This window comes from Carex rostrata, chromosome 9 (assembly GCF_964058835.1).
Source record: "Carex rostrata chromosome 9, lpCarRost1.2, whole genome shotgun sequence".
Taxonomy (NCBI): Eukaryota; Viridiplantae; Streptophyta; class Magnoliopsida; order Poales; family Cyperaceae; genus Carex; species Carex rostrata.
Window position 1 is genome coordinate 5,952,189 of NC_135926.1, and position 15,734 is coordinate 5,967,922.

The 15,734-nt window shown below is 33.1% G+C and overlaps 1 protein-coding gene across 1 annotated transcript; it reads right to left on the reverse strand.

Annotated features, from left to right (window-relative positions):
- Positions 1-3,945: 3,945 nt before the first annotated feature.
- Positions 3,946-8,906, reverse strand: LOC144559042 (uncharacterized). Its single transcript, XM_078307960.1, has 4 exons — positions 8,686-8,906; positions 6,564-8,274; positions 5,136-6,226; positions 3,946-4,824 (listed from the first exon to the last, which is right to left on the reverse strand). Exons 1-4 carry the CDS (start codon positions 8,691-8,693, stop codon positions 4,011-4,013), a joined length of 3,624 nt encoding a protein of 1,207 aa, XP_078164086.1. The 5' UTR covers positions 8,694-8,906; the 3' UTR covers positions 3,946-4,010.
- Positions 8,907-15,734: the final 6,828 nt, after the last annotated feature.

Below are 15,734 nucleotides of genomic sequence, written 5' to 3' on the forward strand. Positions count from 1 at the left end.
TTTAAAGTGAAATTTGAAGACATATTAAGTGAACGAATATTGGAAGCGCACTACCAACAAATCTAGGATCTTCAATGAATTATGAAGTAATGCACCTCCATGGTACATTAATTTTCAAGAAAAAAAAAATACAATAAAGAAGCAATGTAAGCTGAGGAATTCAAATCTGTTGGGGCGCGTAATACAACTAAAACGTTTCTGCTATAATTTTTTTACTTGCAGTATTGCAGATGTACCCAACAAAAATCATCTGATTATCAATCTAATGGTAAATGGACCCGGTGTCTAGTGTACATACATATATATATATAGGTTGGCTAATAATAAATCAATTGTTCCTGAGGTTTCGTGCAACTAAGTCGTTTTTCAATTTTCAAAGTTCAAAAAATTGATCCGAACCGTTAGATGTTATCCCTATATTAAAATATGCTTGGAGACCAAATTTTACATTTTTCTAAATTTGTTTTACTATTTATTAAGCCACATTAAAAATCACTGATCCAGCACTGGCTTAACAAAACAGTAAAACCATAAGCCACCGTTGGATTAGCGATTTTTAAAGTGGCTTAATAAATAGTAAAAAAATTCCGAAAAATGTAAAATTTGGTCTCCAAGCACATTTTAATAAAGAGATCAATTTGAATGGTTCGGATCGACATTTTGAACTTTGAAAATTAAAAAATGACTTAGTTGCATGGAACCTTAGGAACAATCGATTTGATATTAGCCAACCTCTATATATACATAGAGAGGGAGAGAGAGAGAGAGAGTAAGGCTACCATACATTGCAATGCATAGGCATCTTTATGCATTGGACTATAATCACCGGATTCAAAATCCAAATAACCGATCCAAACCGTTTATCTCGTTCTCCATATTAATATGTGCTTGGAGACAAAATTTTACATTTTTTGGAATTTTTTTACTATTTATTAAGCCACTTTGAAAATCGTTGATCCAACGGTGCCTTCTGATTTTTACTATTACCATTGGATTAGCGATTTTCAAAGTGGCTTAATAAATAGTAAAAAAATTCCAAAAAATATATAATTTGGCCTCCAAGCGCATATTAATATGGAGAACGAGATGAACGATTTAGATCGATTATTTGGACTTTGAATCCGGTGATTTATAGTCCAATGCACAAAGATGCCTATGCATTGCAATGTATGGTAGCCTTACTCTCTCTCTCTCTCTCTCTCTCTATATATATATATATATGAGGAGGGATCCAATTACATTATTTTATGGTGACCCATCTTGACACCATAATTTTATAAATCATTTTTGCAATTTCAAAATACAAATAGTCGATCCAAACCGTTCAACGTGATGTCCATATTAATATGTGCTTGGGGACCAAATTTTACATTTTTTTGGAAATTTATTACTATTTATTTAGAATTTTTTTAAATTGCTGCTTTTCAATGGTCCAAAATTACCTTAAAACAACAATTTTGTACACGTCTTAGTAAATACTAAAAAAAATTCAAAAAATATAAAACTTGGTCTCCAAGCACATTTTAATATGGAGATCATGTTGAACGGTTCGGATCGTCTGTTTGAATTTTAAAATCGCAAAAATAACTTATAAAAATATGTTGTCAAGATGATCGCCATAAAATGGTGTAATTCTCCATTCTATTATTAAGCACGTTGGGTGTCCGATCTGCCAATGGTCACGATTGAAAGTTGAAATTTCAGATTTAATCTTTATCCTCCAATCAAATAATTTGTCTTCTTTTGATTAGATACATATTTTTTTACGTGTAGAAGTCTAAATTTAGTTAAAAATATACTCACCACACATATGACCACACAATATGTTACAATTAAAATTAAATACACTACCTTTTAGTGACTTTTTATTAGTTTCCATGTTTTCTTATTTCGCCTTCTTTGTATAGAATCAAACTTTTATTTGTTTCCACTATTATTTATCTTTATTTGTTTCTATACAAAATCCCTACGGCATAATGAAAAAAATTAAGTCTCCAAAAAGTGAATCAACTCTCTTTTCATATCTCTTGGTAAGCAAATTAAGTTATATTAAAGGGGTCTTGATTGAAAATCTCGCAATGCAATAAAATAATATGAAGAAAATGATAGAATTTACTATAGTTTCACTCATCTTATTTTGACAACAATTTATGTTCATCTTTATTAAGTTAGTTTTAATAACCAATACTTGTTTGATATAAATAAATAAGAATATGTTTTTCACCATCAGTGTTGAATGAAGAAATAAAACAATTATTTGTTCCTTCTTCGAATTTAGTATACATGGATTATTTGTGTTGCAAATAATCCTGAAAAAAAAATTGTGTATGATATCTTCTACTGCTATTTATTATTTATCTATATGTTCAATCTTAAAATTCAATCTTATAATATAACTCCGTTGCAACGCACGGGTACTATACTAGTATATATATATATATATATATATATATATATATATATATATGAGTAAGGCTACCATGCTTTGTAAATTAAAGTGAGTATTTTAATTTGTGCTCATATCTCTAGTTTCAAAGTTCAAATAGTCAATCCGAACTTCTCAACATGTTCTTCATATTGAAATGTGCTTGGAGACCAAATTTTATATTTTTTGGATATTTTTTACTATTTATTTAGAATTTTTCAAAATCAGTGTTTTTTTTTTTTTTTTATTTTGTTATGAGAATAGTAGCGCAGATTACCCACCTGTTTCAACAGAAAAGAAACTGTATTACAACACCACCTATACAACCCGGTGCAACATGGATAACCCTATCAGAAACCCCTCGCAAAACCTCTAGAGCTCAATATCTTGGCAAAACAGTTTAAAACAAACAAACAAGTACAAGCATCACAAATATATAATTACCACGATGAAAACTTTTGATTGCATTCATATTCAAAGTCAAGAAAAGATTGTATCTAAGTTTCTGAAAATGTGTGCTGAGCGCAATAGACTAGCATTTAGATACGGGGGGTGGTGTTCCTAGGCCTTCAGTTCATAAAGATAATTCTATCTCATATCCTACATTGTACTGGTGGCAGGATTTGAAGTTGTACTGAGGGTGGAGCTTGAGGAATTCGATTTCAGAGATAGTTCTCTCGATTGATATCATTATATCTCTGTCTAAGCAGCAAAAGCTGATTTATTTTATCTTGGCATTTTATTATACGTACTACACCAAAGGTTATTTTTTTTCCAGTATAGGGCTTGGAGTAGTTTGTGTGGTTATGTATCTCAGTTTGGGCTAGTCTACCTGTTAAGGGCCAAGACAGTGGGGGGCTTCCGGGTAGAGGCAATCTCCATTTGTAATATGGATTTGCCTATGGATTTAAAGGCAAGCCGGTGGGTATAGAATCCCACTTTTTTCCGATTTTTTTTTTTTAAAAAAATGGCTACAGCAACTCAGTAATTTTTTCCGTTATATAACCAACAGTGTATTTCTTCAGTTTCACACAATTAGTAAACTCTCTCGACTCTTGACCATTGTATGACACATTTGGAAGGAAACCACAAGGAGTCCCTCTGTATTCTAACTAGGTCCAAGCTAGTTATCAGGCAGAATCTCGGTTACCTATTTGAAACCGACACAGCATGCAGGCCAATACTAAATCAACAAAAATGTCCACCGTGAGGCCGGAAAGGTACACAAGTTATGCAATAATCAATCTCAAGAAAATAACGGGTATCTACTGATCTAAATTATCTGGTTATTAGGCCAATTTCCACCAGATGTCATATAGTGTTTTTTACTGAGGTTATTTGGAGAAGCTGGTATTGACCCTAAGACATGCTAGGTACTGTTTCAGTTTGTACTAGTCCCGCACTCCTGTGGAAGGCATGTGCGCCCACTTGTGTGCACACTCAGGCATGCACAGACAGACACAGGCACACAAGCACACCAAGGTGCAGACCCCCCCACACACACAGAGAGAGAACACAGATAGACCAAAAACCTCTTGCTGAAAAGAGGCAAAGGAAAGATCAGAGTTATTTTAATTTTTTTTTCCTAATTCATTCCAGAAACCCCAGTTACATTCCCATTATACCCATTATTATTCAGATTTCCACCATAGCTTGGGGAGACTTGAGGCTGGATTGCAAAGAAGCTCTTGGAATAATCTGCATCTCTCCCTTCAGAATACATGGCATGACCAGAGAAGTGATCGGCCCACATGTCATAGGTAAACTCTTTTGCAGAAGCACCCTCATTTTCCTCCCTTTTTACGCTTTTCTCCTTCACCACCTTAGGACCTGGTGCACGTGCATGCGGTGCAATTGGTGAGGTTTTGGCTAGGAAAATGGAGTTGTTGACATGTGGGCCCGAGAAGACCAAAGAGGGGTAGGAGGAAAGCTCATTATCTATTTTTTGGGTCATTTTGGCTTCCTTGTTGGGTGCACTTGGTCTAAATGCATTAGCTGTAGGATTGCTTTCAGGCGAAAGAGGCCAAGCCTGTTTAGGAGTTGATCCGCTAGGGGATAAAGGTGACGAAGGCGTTGAATTGCTACTGTGACTGCTAGAGACCTCCAATTTTGCAGCTAAATTTGAATTATTACTAGGTGTGCGCTTCTTTTTGCGTTTTCCCTTTTCTCTGACAAGTCTGATTGTGAGGTTGTTGGTGCTGTCAGTTTGTGGGCTCTCAACTGATGCAGGCACAGGATCCTTTGTGGGTTTGAGCGATGAATACAATGGCGTTGCAGATTTCTTCAGCTGTTCAGATGAAGTCAGGTCAGTGTCCAGCCGTTTCGGTGTGCTCTGGCAGATTGGATAGTTTGACATGAAAGGTGATCGCTCCTGTTTTTTCTGTTCTCTTCCAACCGACCTGTGAATTTACAAGACTACGTCAAATTAAGAAATATAAACTCCTAAAAGGAGGTCAGCTTAAATGTGCTTACATCAAACTCTACTCGTAGAGGAAAACTGAAATAAACCCGATTAATGAAATAATAATAGTAGTAGTAATAATAATAATAATAATAATAATAATAATAATAATAATAAAAATAAAAATAATAATAATAATATTCTCAATTACAGAGTAGTGCATGGACTTACAGCACCAAAATAGATAATATACAATAGACAATGAAAGGAAAATATCAGTGCTCTGAAAAAGGAAAAGAAAGAAGGTACCTTGAAGCTTTGGTGCTATGATGGAAGAACAACCTATTGTCATCTTGACCAGCGCAGTGTTCACCACTATCCAAACGAAAGTAATACTCGCTGGAACCCAATGTCAGAGAGAGAGGCATCATTCGCACAAACACCAACACAACCACAAAAACTATTGCAGCAAATAAGAGAAAACAAGAAACTCTCCAGTACGCTGACATCCTCCTACACTGACCCACCATGCACACGGGCACTTGCACCTTCATTGGAATTACAAAGATGCCTCCGGCCATGACCAGCTCAAGATCTCTCTGAACCATACCCGAAGAAAAGTCAGGCCGGTATGAGACCCCAATCACCTCTGATTCACCCGGAAATAGATTGAACCCGAGACAATTGCGACTGATGGTAAACCCGTCTGACCTGCAATCAGTACCCGATACCCGTATCTTTTTAATCTCCAATGGCAGCTCGCCTGTATTTTTTGCATATATCTCCTTGGAAAATTGATACTCACATGAGGGGCACTTCACCTCAGATTGAAGAGAGGAGGAAATATTGTTTATTGGGTCTGCATCCAATTCAAATTCAATCTTCCAGACAGGTTCAGATCCATCAATAAGGGAGATTGAGTGTGACCCACCTGACGCATGGAGAGAGACCCATTCTATCCCTGAAATGTTGTTTCGAATTAAGGCCGAGCTGGACCAGGTACACCGACTTGAGGGATGGAATATTACAGGGCCTAATGAAGCGGATTCAAATGGGTGCAGGACCACCTCTATCAGACCTGAATCCGCTACCGAGAAGCCAAACCTCGTCTCAATTGTTCCGATTTCTGGGGATCTGGTTGGAAAGGTGTGCTCCGATGAGTCATCATCAGAGGTCTTGCAATCTGTTATAACCTCCTCAGAGTTCAGTACCAATTGTACCAGTGCTGACTTGGGGCCAGGGTTCTTGACTGTTATGGGTTGAGAGAAGTGGGACCCAATTTGCACTGGAGGGAATAACACAAGTTGATCGATTAAAAGTGAAGACCCGGCTGCTTTCCCATGGGATAACCAATTTGCAAGTATTAGATCGCTAGCCTCAACTCCTCCAAAGGGAGAACTCTGTATTAAAAAACAATTATTAGCTTATGTATGAGTTATTAACATAAAGATTTAGTGTCAACAATTGACTGGTACTGGCACTACCATCAGACTATCAGTTAAGACTGCTCCTATACAGGCCTTATACCACAGCTATCCTAACATTGACCTATTCTTTTACCATCCTACTCTATCTTAACATGGAGTCAAATTTTGTAATTTCAAATTTGATCCCTGTAGTTTGCATTTTTATAATCCAATTTAAAAGTTACAAGATACTGGCCTATTTCAAGCTAGTCTGAATTTCTGCATTTAAAAAACAAGCCACTACATATTGCAAGTTCAAAAGTTTTAGTACCTTCTCCTCAGTCAAATCTTCCAAAATGCCCCCAAATGATCTTGTTTTCACATTCATTGCCTCTTCCTGTTGTCTTTCTGGTTCTAATTCAGAGGCACCTGCATCTCCATTGGAGACACGAGCAAAATCTTCACATGGGATCCTAAGAAAAGCATTAGAAGAGTGATTTGTCTCTACCACTACATTGCACTCTAATTCTGCCCCTCTAATTTCTGACTTTGCATTCCTCGACTTGTGGCTTATCAGAGCTACAGCAGTTGTACTTGCGGGAAAAAGCACCAAATGTTTCACATACCTAATTCCATACATTTTATCGCCTTCTTTCTCTTCAAAAATATTCACAATACTCAGCGAATCCAACCCGTCATTTTTTAAATAAAGAGTAAAAATCAATCCACTTCCATCACATGCCATGTGATAGTTGAACGAGGCTGAAATTGAACCCCACCCCATAAGAGCACTGTAAGTTGGATTATCATGCACTTGCACCTCAAGTGGTACAACTACTGTACTAATCCTTTGTGTGATACCATTTCTCAATTTCATGCAAATTGCACCAAACACTTTCCCTTGTGATTCAGCTTGTAATCTCAGCTCTACAATTGCATCACCATTGTTGGGCAAAATCTCCCAGTTATTAATGGGTCTAAGATCTACTCTTGGTAATTCATTCCATTCATTCCCCATATTGAACCACTCGACTTCACTAGAAGAAGTGGCCGACATATCCAATTGGCAAATGGCATGGTTTGATTGGCTCACAGATTCTGAGGCAGACATCCACACGGCCACCTCTTCTACATAAATTGATTCCTCAAATGGGTTGTGTATAGACAAGGTCTTTGACAGAACTCCACTTAAGTGCAAGTCAATACCCACTAGAGGCTCAATCTTGTAAGGCGAATCAATGGCAACTCCTTTTGCTTGTAAAACAAACCCTCCAAAGCTTGTTTGAAGCACAACTTGTGCAGAACTTGAGCCCAAATTTCGGGGCAAGAAAACAAAATAAATGGAGGCGTTCTCTCCTGGTTCAATTGAGACCTGATCAAAATTATATGGGTAAAATTGCGGGTCAGTACAATATGGCTCATAAACATCCAATACACCCTCTTTGTTCAAATTTGTCAGTGTCAAGGTTGAAATTGAGGCCGCATATAGGCTAGTAGTGCCCCAATCCAACAAAGAAGGGGTTATCTCCACATTGAGAGAGGAAGGAGACCTGTTAAGCCGGCCTATTTCGGCATCTTTGATACCTTCTTCCAAATCACCTGTTACTCCGTTTGAAGCTTTCATCCAATCATCAGGAATTAGTGGAGCTTGGCATGAGGCCGTGTTATAACCTCCAAAACTCCTATGCACACCGTCTGTAGACTTAGACTCAACTGAAGAGCATGTGACCAGACCTCCGTTGGTGAGGCTGAAAGAAACTGATTGCTCTGGATTAGTGTTGCCTGTTTCATGCTGTTGAGATGTTTTTACTGAAAAATCAGGTTTGACTGAAGGGAAGCAGAGGGAAGCGGAGTCGGAGCACAAAGCCCCAAACCCAAAACAGGTCGAGGAAGAACCGAAGATGAGCTTGTTTGAAGAGGGAAGAATCTCCGGTTGTGAAGCCAAGCTGTCGCTTCCCTCAACAGAAAAGAAAAGGGGGGAAAAGAAAAGAGGGAAGCTGAGAAGAAACAGATTATACAGCATCAAAAGGTAGAAGTTTTCCCTGTAAATAAGAAATGGAAGGAAGGAGTGTTATGAGTGTTATAAAAGACACTAATTATCAAGCTTGCTAAAAAATACAAAAACCTTTAGTTCAATTGATTGTTCCAAAAAAAGAGAGAAGATAACCTATGTTCCACTACAAACCCTACCATTTTTGTACCGCGGAGAGAGAAATAAAAGGTTAAAAAAGAAAAACATGCTATCGAGTCTATCAATTTATATTTCCTTCTTGGAGAACTTGAGTACAAAAAGTTCAAAAATACATGGTTTATTTCCCTTCTTGAACCAGTCCCCAAAAACAGATAACATAGAGAAATGGAAACGAGCAAACAGCTTAAAGAACCAAAATTTCTCAAGGATAAAGCAAGAGAAAAAGGAAGAAGAAGAAGAAGAAGAAGAAGAAGCAATAAACCTGCTCATGGCGCATAATCAGTATTGCTTCAACTCAACGCGAGATAACCATAATAGATAGAGAGATTGTGAAGGTATGTACGTTGGTCTATTGAAAAAAAATTAGGCTCTTTTTTTTTTCAATTTATTTCGTCTGTATTTCTATGTTGCGGCTAGGAAGAGAGAAAAGAGGGCAGAGAAATTATTTGGGACAAGGAAGGGGAGACTACAGTAGAATGAGCCAAGAGAATTGGAATCCGCAATTTTCGTACTTTTTTAATACCTCTTAAAGTTACATTTTTGCCCCTTCTCACGTGCCACGCACGCCGCCCCAAATTGAATTTAAAACCATTTATTTTCTCTTATTGCTCTTCTCATTTTGTTATTATGTTTTCTTTTGGGAAAGTGTAAAAGAAAATCGCATTTCTAGGAATTTGAATAGCAGAAATGGCAAATATGCTACCTAGTACCTACAACTAACAGATTTTATTTCTTTTTTTTTGTTAGTTGAGCTTAAAAGGAAGTCACAAGTCATTGGTCTTTTATGTGTTGTTTCCATGAAATTATAGCAGGGGATATAAAACTGCATGATTTATAAGTTAAAATGAATGGCAATTTCAAGAAATAATAAGCTAGAAATTGTATTTTTGCAAAGCAAGAAGGAAGTGTCCGTCCCAATATAAAACCTGAACAAATGTATCTTTTTTGTTCTTTAATTTTAGTAGTCAAGGATGATGGACAGCATATAACAATAAAATAAAAGTTATAATTTATATTATATAGGTCTGAATAAATAGTAAACGAAATAAATGTATTTTATATCATTCTATATTTACAACCAACTGTACATCCTTTGGTCTCAATTATTTAAAAACTATATCATTTATACTATAAAAAATATTGCATTAAACAAGCTCATAGTTGTTTTAGGCATGAGATGCTTAAATGCACGCTCCAAAAATTATCATATATATTTTATATTTATGATTATTCTATGAGATAACATTGACAGCAAAAATTTCTTGTTTATAAATTATCGATTGAGGTAACAAAGAGATTATTGTATATTCTTATCTTATTAAATATGATACAGATTGGAAAACAAAAAATGACTAGAATAAAAACTTGAATTTACTTGGACCTGAGCTTGACTGGTATTCTTGTTAAATTTAAATGAGACAGGGATTTCTCTTTGCAAGTTATGATCTAGTGTAATTCGAAAAGGTGATCTATTAGTCCCAATTTAATTTTATCAGGAAAAAATAGTCCAAAATACATCGAAAACTAAATCTAATTGACATAGTACATCAATCTGTAAGATTCAAAATCTAAAAAAACACGAGATCAAACTGTCTCAATCTGAAGATCAAAAATAAATATTTAATTTTGAACTAATATGTTTAATTGCAATTTAATTGTTGATCTATTCAAAATTTATTTCTAAAGAACGGAGATTTATTGGTGCACCGCGCGCACAAATTTGTCTCTAGAAGTTACTAAAATTTGTCTTTGATAATAAATTGGTCAAAAGAATTAATACTTTTTCACGAACCACTCAATATCTACACTACTTTAATCAAGTAACTTTGTTGGTTATTTTATTAAAAAAACTAACAGAAAAATAAATATCACGTTAATAAGAAGATATGTCCAAACTAGAAAAAAAAATTGTCCATCGTAACATGTGTTTAGTTCTATCTAGATAAAGTGATTCTGATAAATTAAAATTTTAGTAACTTCCATAAATTAAAAGTTCGTGATCAAATTATATAATATTTAATTTCGAACTGATATGTTTAATTGTCAATCAATTAAAAATTTATGTCGAGAGAACAAAAACTTATTGATGCACAACACACAAATTCTACATAGATTAATATTCTTAGAAGCTACTAAACTTTGTCTTTGATAATAAATTGGTCAAAAAAAATAATGTTTTTTCTACGAACCACTTAATATTCACATTATTTTAATCAAGTCTCTTTGTAAATTATTTTTATTCAAAACTAACATAAGGTTGTGGTTATGTTAATAAGAAGGCAATTTGAAACTAGGAAAAAAAGGATTGTCGATCCTAACACGTGTATAGTTCTATTTAGATAAAGTGATTATGATAAATTAAAAATTTAGTAACTTCCGTAAATTAAAATTTCGTGATCAATTTTGTATAATATCTATTTCGAACTAATATGTTTAATTGTCGATCTATTGAAAATTGTTGTCGAGAGAACAAAAATTTATTGGTGCATCACGCATGCAATTTCTACTGAGGTAAATATCTCTAAAAGCTACTAAATTTCTGATTTGGTAATAAATTGGTCAAAAAAAGTAATGTCTTTTCACGAATCACTAAATTTTCACACTATTTTAACGCAGTCTTCGTCGATTATTTTATTTGAAAAGCTAACGGAAAGTTGGTGGTCACATTAATAAGAAGATATGTCGAAATCATGAAAAAGAAATTGTCCATCTCAACACATGTTTAGTTCTATCTAGATAAAGTGATTCTAACAAATTAAAAATTTAGTAACTTCCGTAAACTAAAATTTCATGATCAATATATAGAATGTTTAATTTCGAGCTGATATGTTTAACTGCCATTTGATTTTCGATCTATTGAAAATTCATGTCGAGAGAATAGGAATTTATTAGTGCACTGTGCGCACCAATTCTTCGGTTGTAAATGTCTCTAGAAGCAACTAAACTTTGTCTTTGATAATAAATTGGTCAAAAAAAATTAATGTCGTTTCACGATCCACTTAATTTTCATATTATTTTAAAAAAATCTCTTAGTCAGTTATTTTATTCAAAAGAACTAACGGAAAATAGATGGTCGCATTAATAAGAAGACACGTTGAAACCAAAAAAAAAGGATTGTTCATTCTAACGCATGTTTGGTTCTACTTCGATAAAGTGACTCTGATGAAATTACCATTTAGTAACTTCAGTAAATTAAAATTTCGTGATCAATTTATATAACGAATAAAAAATAATAGTGATCTTAAGAAAAAAAAAAAATTACACGGGTTACATGTGTTTAAGAGTGTGGAAAAAATTGGTCCTAGTAGTTTATTTTTTAGTCATTGCTCAGTGAATGCAAATTACCATCTTAGTTGGCAATTGATTTCTGTAAAATGAATGCATGCATACATCCATTGTATATTTGTATTGGGAGAAAAAAAAAATCTTTAAATATTGTTCAACGTTATTGGAAAGAAAATATAAAAGGTATTTGTTAAAGGACGAAGAAGGTTATTATTATATATGGAATGTAAAGGGTTAAAACAGAAAGGACTTTACAAGCTAATTATTAATGGGCAGCATGATAATTTCCAGCGAGATTGTTAAAAATAAGCATACTCACAAAATTGTTAAATGAAATGCATGCTATAAGATTATTATTAAAATTTAGAATTTGTGCATTTGAACCCTTCTCTAATATAAATTAAAGAATCCAATATTTTAGTATAAAATGGTTCAGTAATTTGAATTTGGTCCAATTAAAACACTTCGATAATTAAATTTTATCTCCATTTTGGTGATAAAAATAAGCAAACCAAATACCTAATTAATGCAAAATATCATAAAATAATAACTTAGTTTCGCAACATTATACATGACAAACAACAACAAAATAAAATAATTAGTTTAATTTGTAACCCCTATTAAATACATATTTAACTTAACATGTCAACTCTAAAAATACCTTAAGTTTGTTTATACATTTAATTATTATTGCATGCAAACCCTTGGTGCAGCTTACTTTTTTTGTGAATCCATCTCTCAACATGACTTTACAAAATTATTTTTATTTCTTACGAGAAAATCCTGCCGAGATTATATCGTCTATAATACCATTTAATATATACGCAATTATTTGCGATTGGTAACCAATTTCAATTTCTCAACCACTTAATATGGTGAAACGAGGTGCATCTTCATTAAGGACAGGATCGACTTTTCACATGCGTATTCTCCTCCGAGAGAACCTAATCAACTTTATTAGGTCTTTTGTTGTGCATCGCTAGGCGTACCCTCCAGCGTACCCTCTCAGCCGAGTGACTTTTTTCGTGCCTGCCTTAGATGCATCAGGTGATGACTGATGAGGGTCTTTGAAAATAAACGGTCTAGATCTCATTCTACCAGGTCAGATATCAAAATGGATTTGAATTATGCTATCTACCTGATATAATGGATTAATGAAGACGAAGACAATGAGTTGCGATAACGACAACGATAACGATATTATTTTTATAAAAATATTGATGTTAAATTAAAACGAATTTAATAATTTTAATATTATCTCTGAAGGGTTTTAATTTGTAATTGTCAAAATTGAATCTTGCCAACTAATTCTTGAACGTGTCATACTTTTAAAAAGAGAAATAGACTATAAATCAGAACTTATAATGATGAAACTTTAAACTTTCAAGTCTGATAAATTGTTCTGAAATTTACAAAGAGAAATAGACTATAATATAAAAAACAATGTATTCAATACTCAAATTGGACACTATTATTCTAGGTTACGTATATAATATAATATTAACTTACCATTTTACATAAAAACGAGACCATTAAAAGCCATCACGAATTCAATAAAAACTATCAGATTGTTAGTCATTCTAAATATTTATTATATCGAATCTCTGTTTAAAATGGAAAATACTCTAGTAGCAACAACATTAACAATTGTTAATTGGAATGACGTAACGTCGTAACCCATTAGAACAAAAGGTAAAAAGGTACCTCTAGCTAATTGATATTACCAAAAAAAAATTCCAATAGATAATACCCAACTTACCTTACTAGGATGTACAAGGGAATAATCAGCCTTCGTTTATTACACATTATTACATGGTTAAAGACTGAGTACCTCGCAAGATACATGACCGTGTAGAATACTCGTAGCCAGGTCAAAACTAATTTAGTGTCTATTTGAAATATAGGATAATCTGTTTTAAGATTCATATTATATTAAAATAAATAATTCAAATCTCATTCTATACGGTCAGCTATTGCACTGGATTTGAATTCCATGGTTAAATATGCATCTCAAATAGAGGTGTCAGTGGTACCAGTGGAGGAGCCACTCTCAATAAATAGGAGTGAATTGATTCTTATTTTATCTGATACGAAGGATTTTTTTTTTGAATTAACTAAACGGGTGAAAACTATTTCATATTTCATATTTGTTATTTGTTATTTATATATGATATAGTATGTTCATTACCCGACTATCTATGATATAACATCAAATTTATTGTTTTTTCATTCATTTTTAAACCATTCATCCAAATTTACATGAGACAACATATTTTTTAATTTTGTACTTTATCAAATTTTCACAAGACAAACTAGTTATATTTACATTTTTTTTTTCTCTCTCTCTTGCTTCGAAAAATATTTCACGGAATGCACAAATCAAAGTGTAACTACAATCCTTTTACCCGTTTACTCAATCCGTACCGTATTTGATAAGATATATATGATAAAGTTTTTTTTTTGGTTAGTTTATCGGATGTGTAAAATTAAATTCTATATCGTACCCGTAAACAACCCCAATCTCAAATCAAAACTTTATTATTGTTTGAGAGAACCAAATCAAACTATTTAATAGAAGTAACATCTTATAATAAGAATATAGTAGTAACAGAGCAATTTCTTGATAAATTACAAGATATATAGTGAATTTACTAATAAGAAAAGATATATCCAAAATTATAATATTGGAAGTCGTCACTTTCCTATTATTTCGGTTGTTTTTTTAATCTATAACTATTAATATATTGAAAATTCAACGCGTTAATCATTTTTTTGAATATTATTGGAAGTGTCATTAACAAAGGTAAACGTACTTAATCAAGTAGATTAGAGAAATTGAACAATTAAATTAAATAAAAGAAGAAACTTTTTTTTGATACATATAGCGTGACCTGATTGTAGCTTCGCTTCCAAAAAATTGTAGATGTATTTGCGATAGGAACACAAACTCGAACGATTAGTCTTTGATTTAGTGACTAAAGAAAATATTTTATGTTCGGCATGTTAGAAATAATGAGAATTATTTGAATATTAAATAATTGTATGATTTCACATTTAACTTTTACTAAACATAATCAAATAGAAACACAAAGTCCCGCAAATTAAGATACGCATGGCATAAAGGTTTCATTAAATCAAATCATATAGAATATATCGGGCATGTGATTAAAATGATTAATACAAATATCTAGTGGATGGCTGGATGCTACTAAAAGGTTGTATTCATGAATGGTTTGATTTTTCAAAAAGGCGGATATTTGACATGATCCACACCGTCTAATAGAAATCTGATGATTCCTATCATCACCGTGTTGTGCAATAGCGAATGTAAAATTGCTTCTTTCAAATATTACTTTCTTTTAGATAAAAATAAAATAAAAATTAGCCTACCAACTTTTATTTAATTATTCATAAAAAAATGAAGGCCATAATAATCATTGTTATTGGAGAGTCAAATAGTGAAGTTTCTAAATAATACTCGTACTACATTAACTTTCTTTTTTTCAAAATGTACAAATAATAATAAGATATTTATTCCATATTATTTATAAAATTAACGAACTTAATTTTTTTTAACCGAATATCAACATTTTATATATTGTTGAAATTATAAAATAACTAGTTGTTTCTAAATTATATGAATTTTAAACCACGCTAAATTATTTAAAATTCGTGAACTTGTTACTATATTGGAAGATAATATCTGTGTTATTCGGATGGCCAAGTATTTTTATTCACTTAAAAATGAAAGCGTAGAAAGCTACGTTTGCATTTCTGCGGGGACCACACCAGTGGAACCTGATTCTCTTCTGCATATACTACAAAGTTAAACAGTTGGAAAGGACGGAGAAGCAATAAAATCACGCCACGTGTAAAATAACGGGTTTTTAACGGTAGGATAAACATAGCGGCGCTATCTCCATCCCAAAAGATTCCAATTCAACCATCTTTTGTGCCATGGGCCTCTAAATTTTGAAGTTCACATCTTTTATTCTTAGAATGAGTATGCGAATGATACTCTAAAAA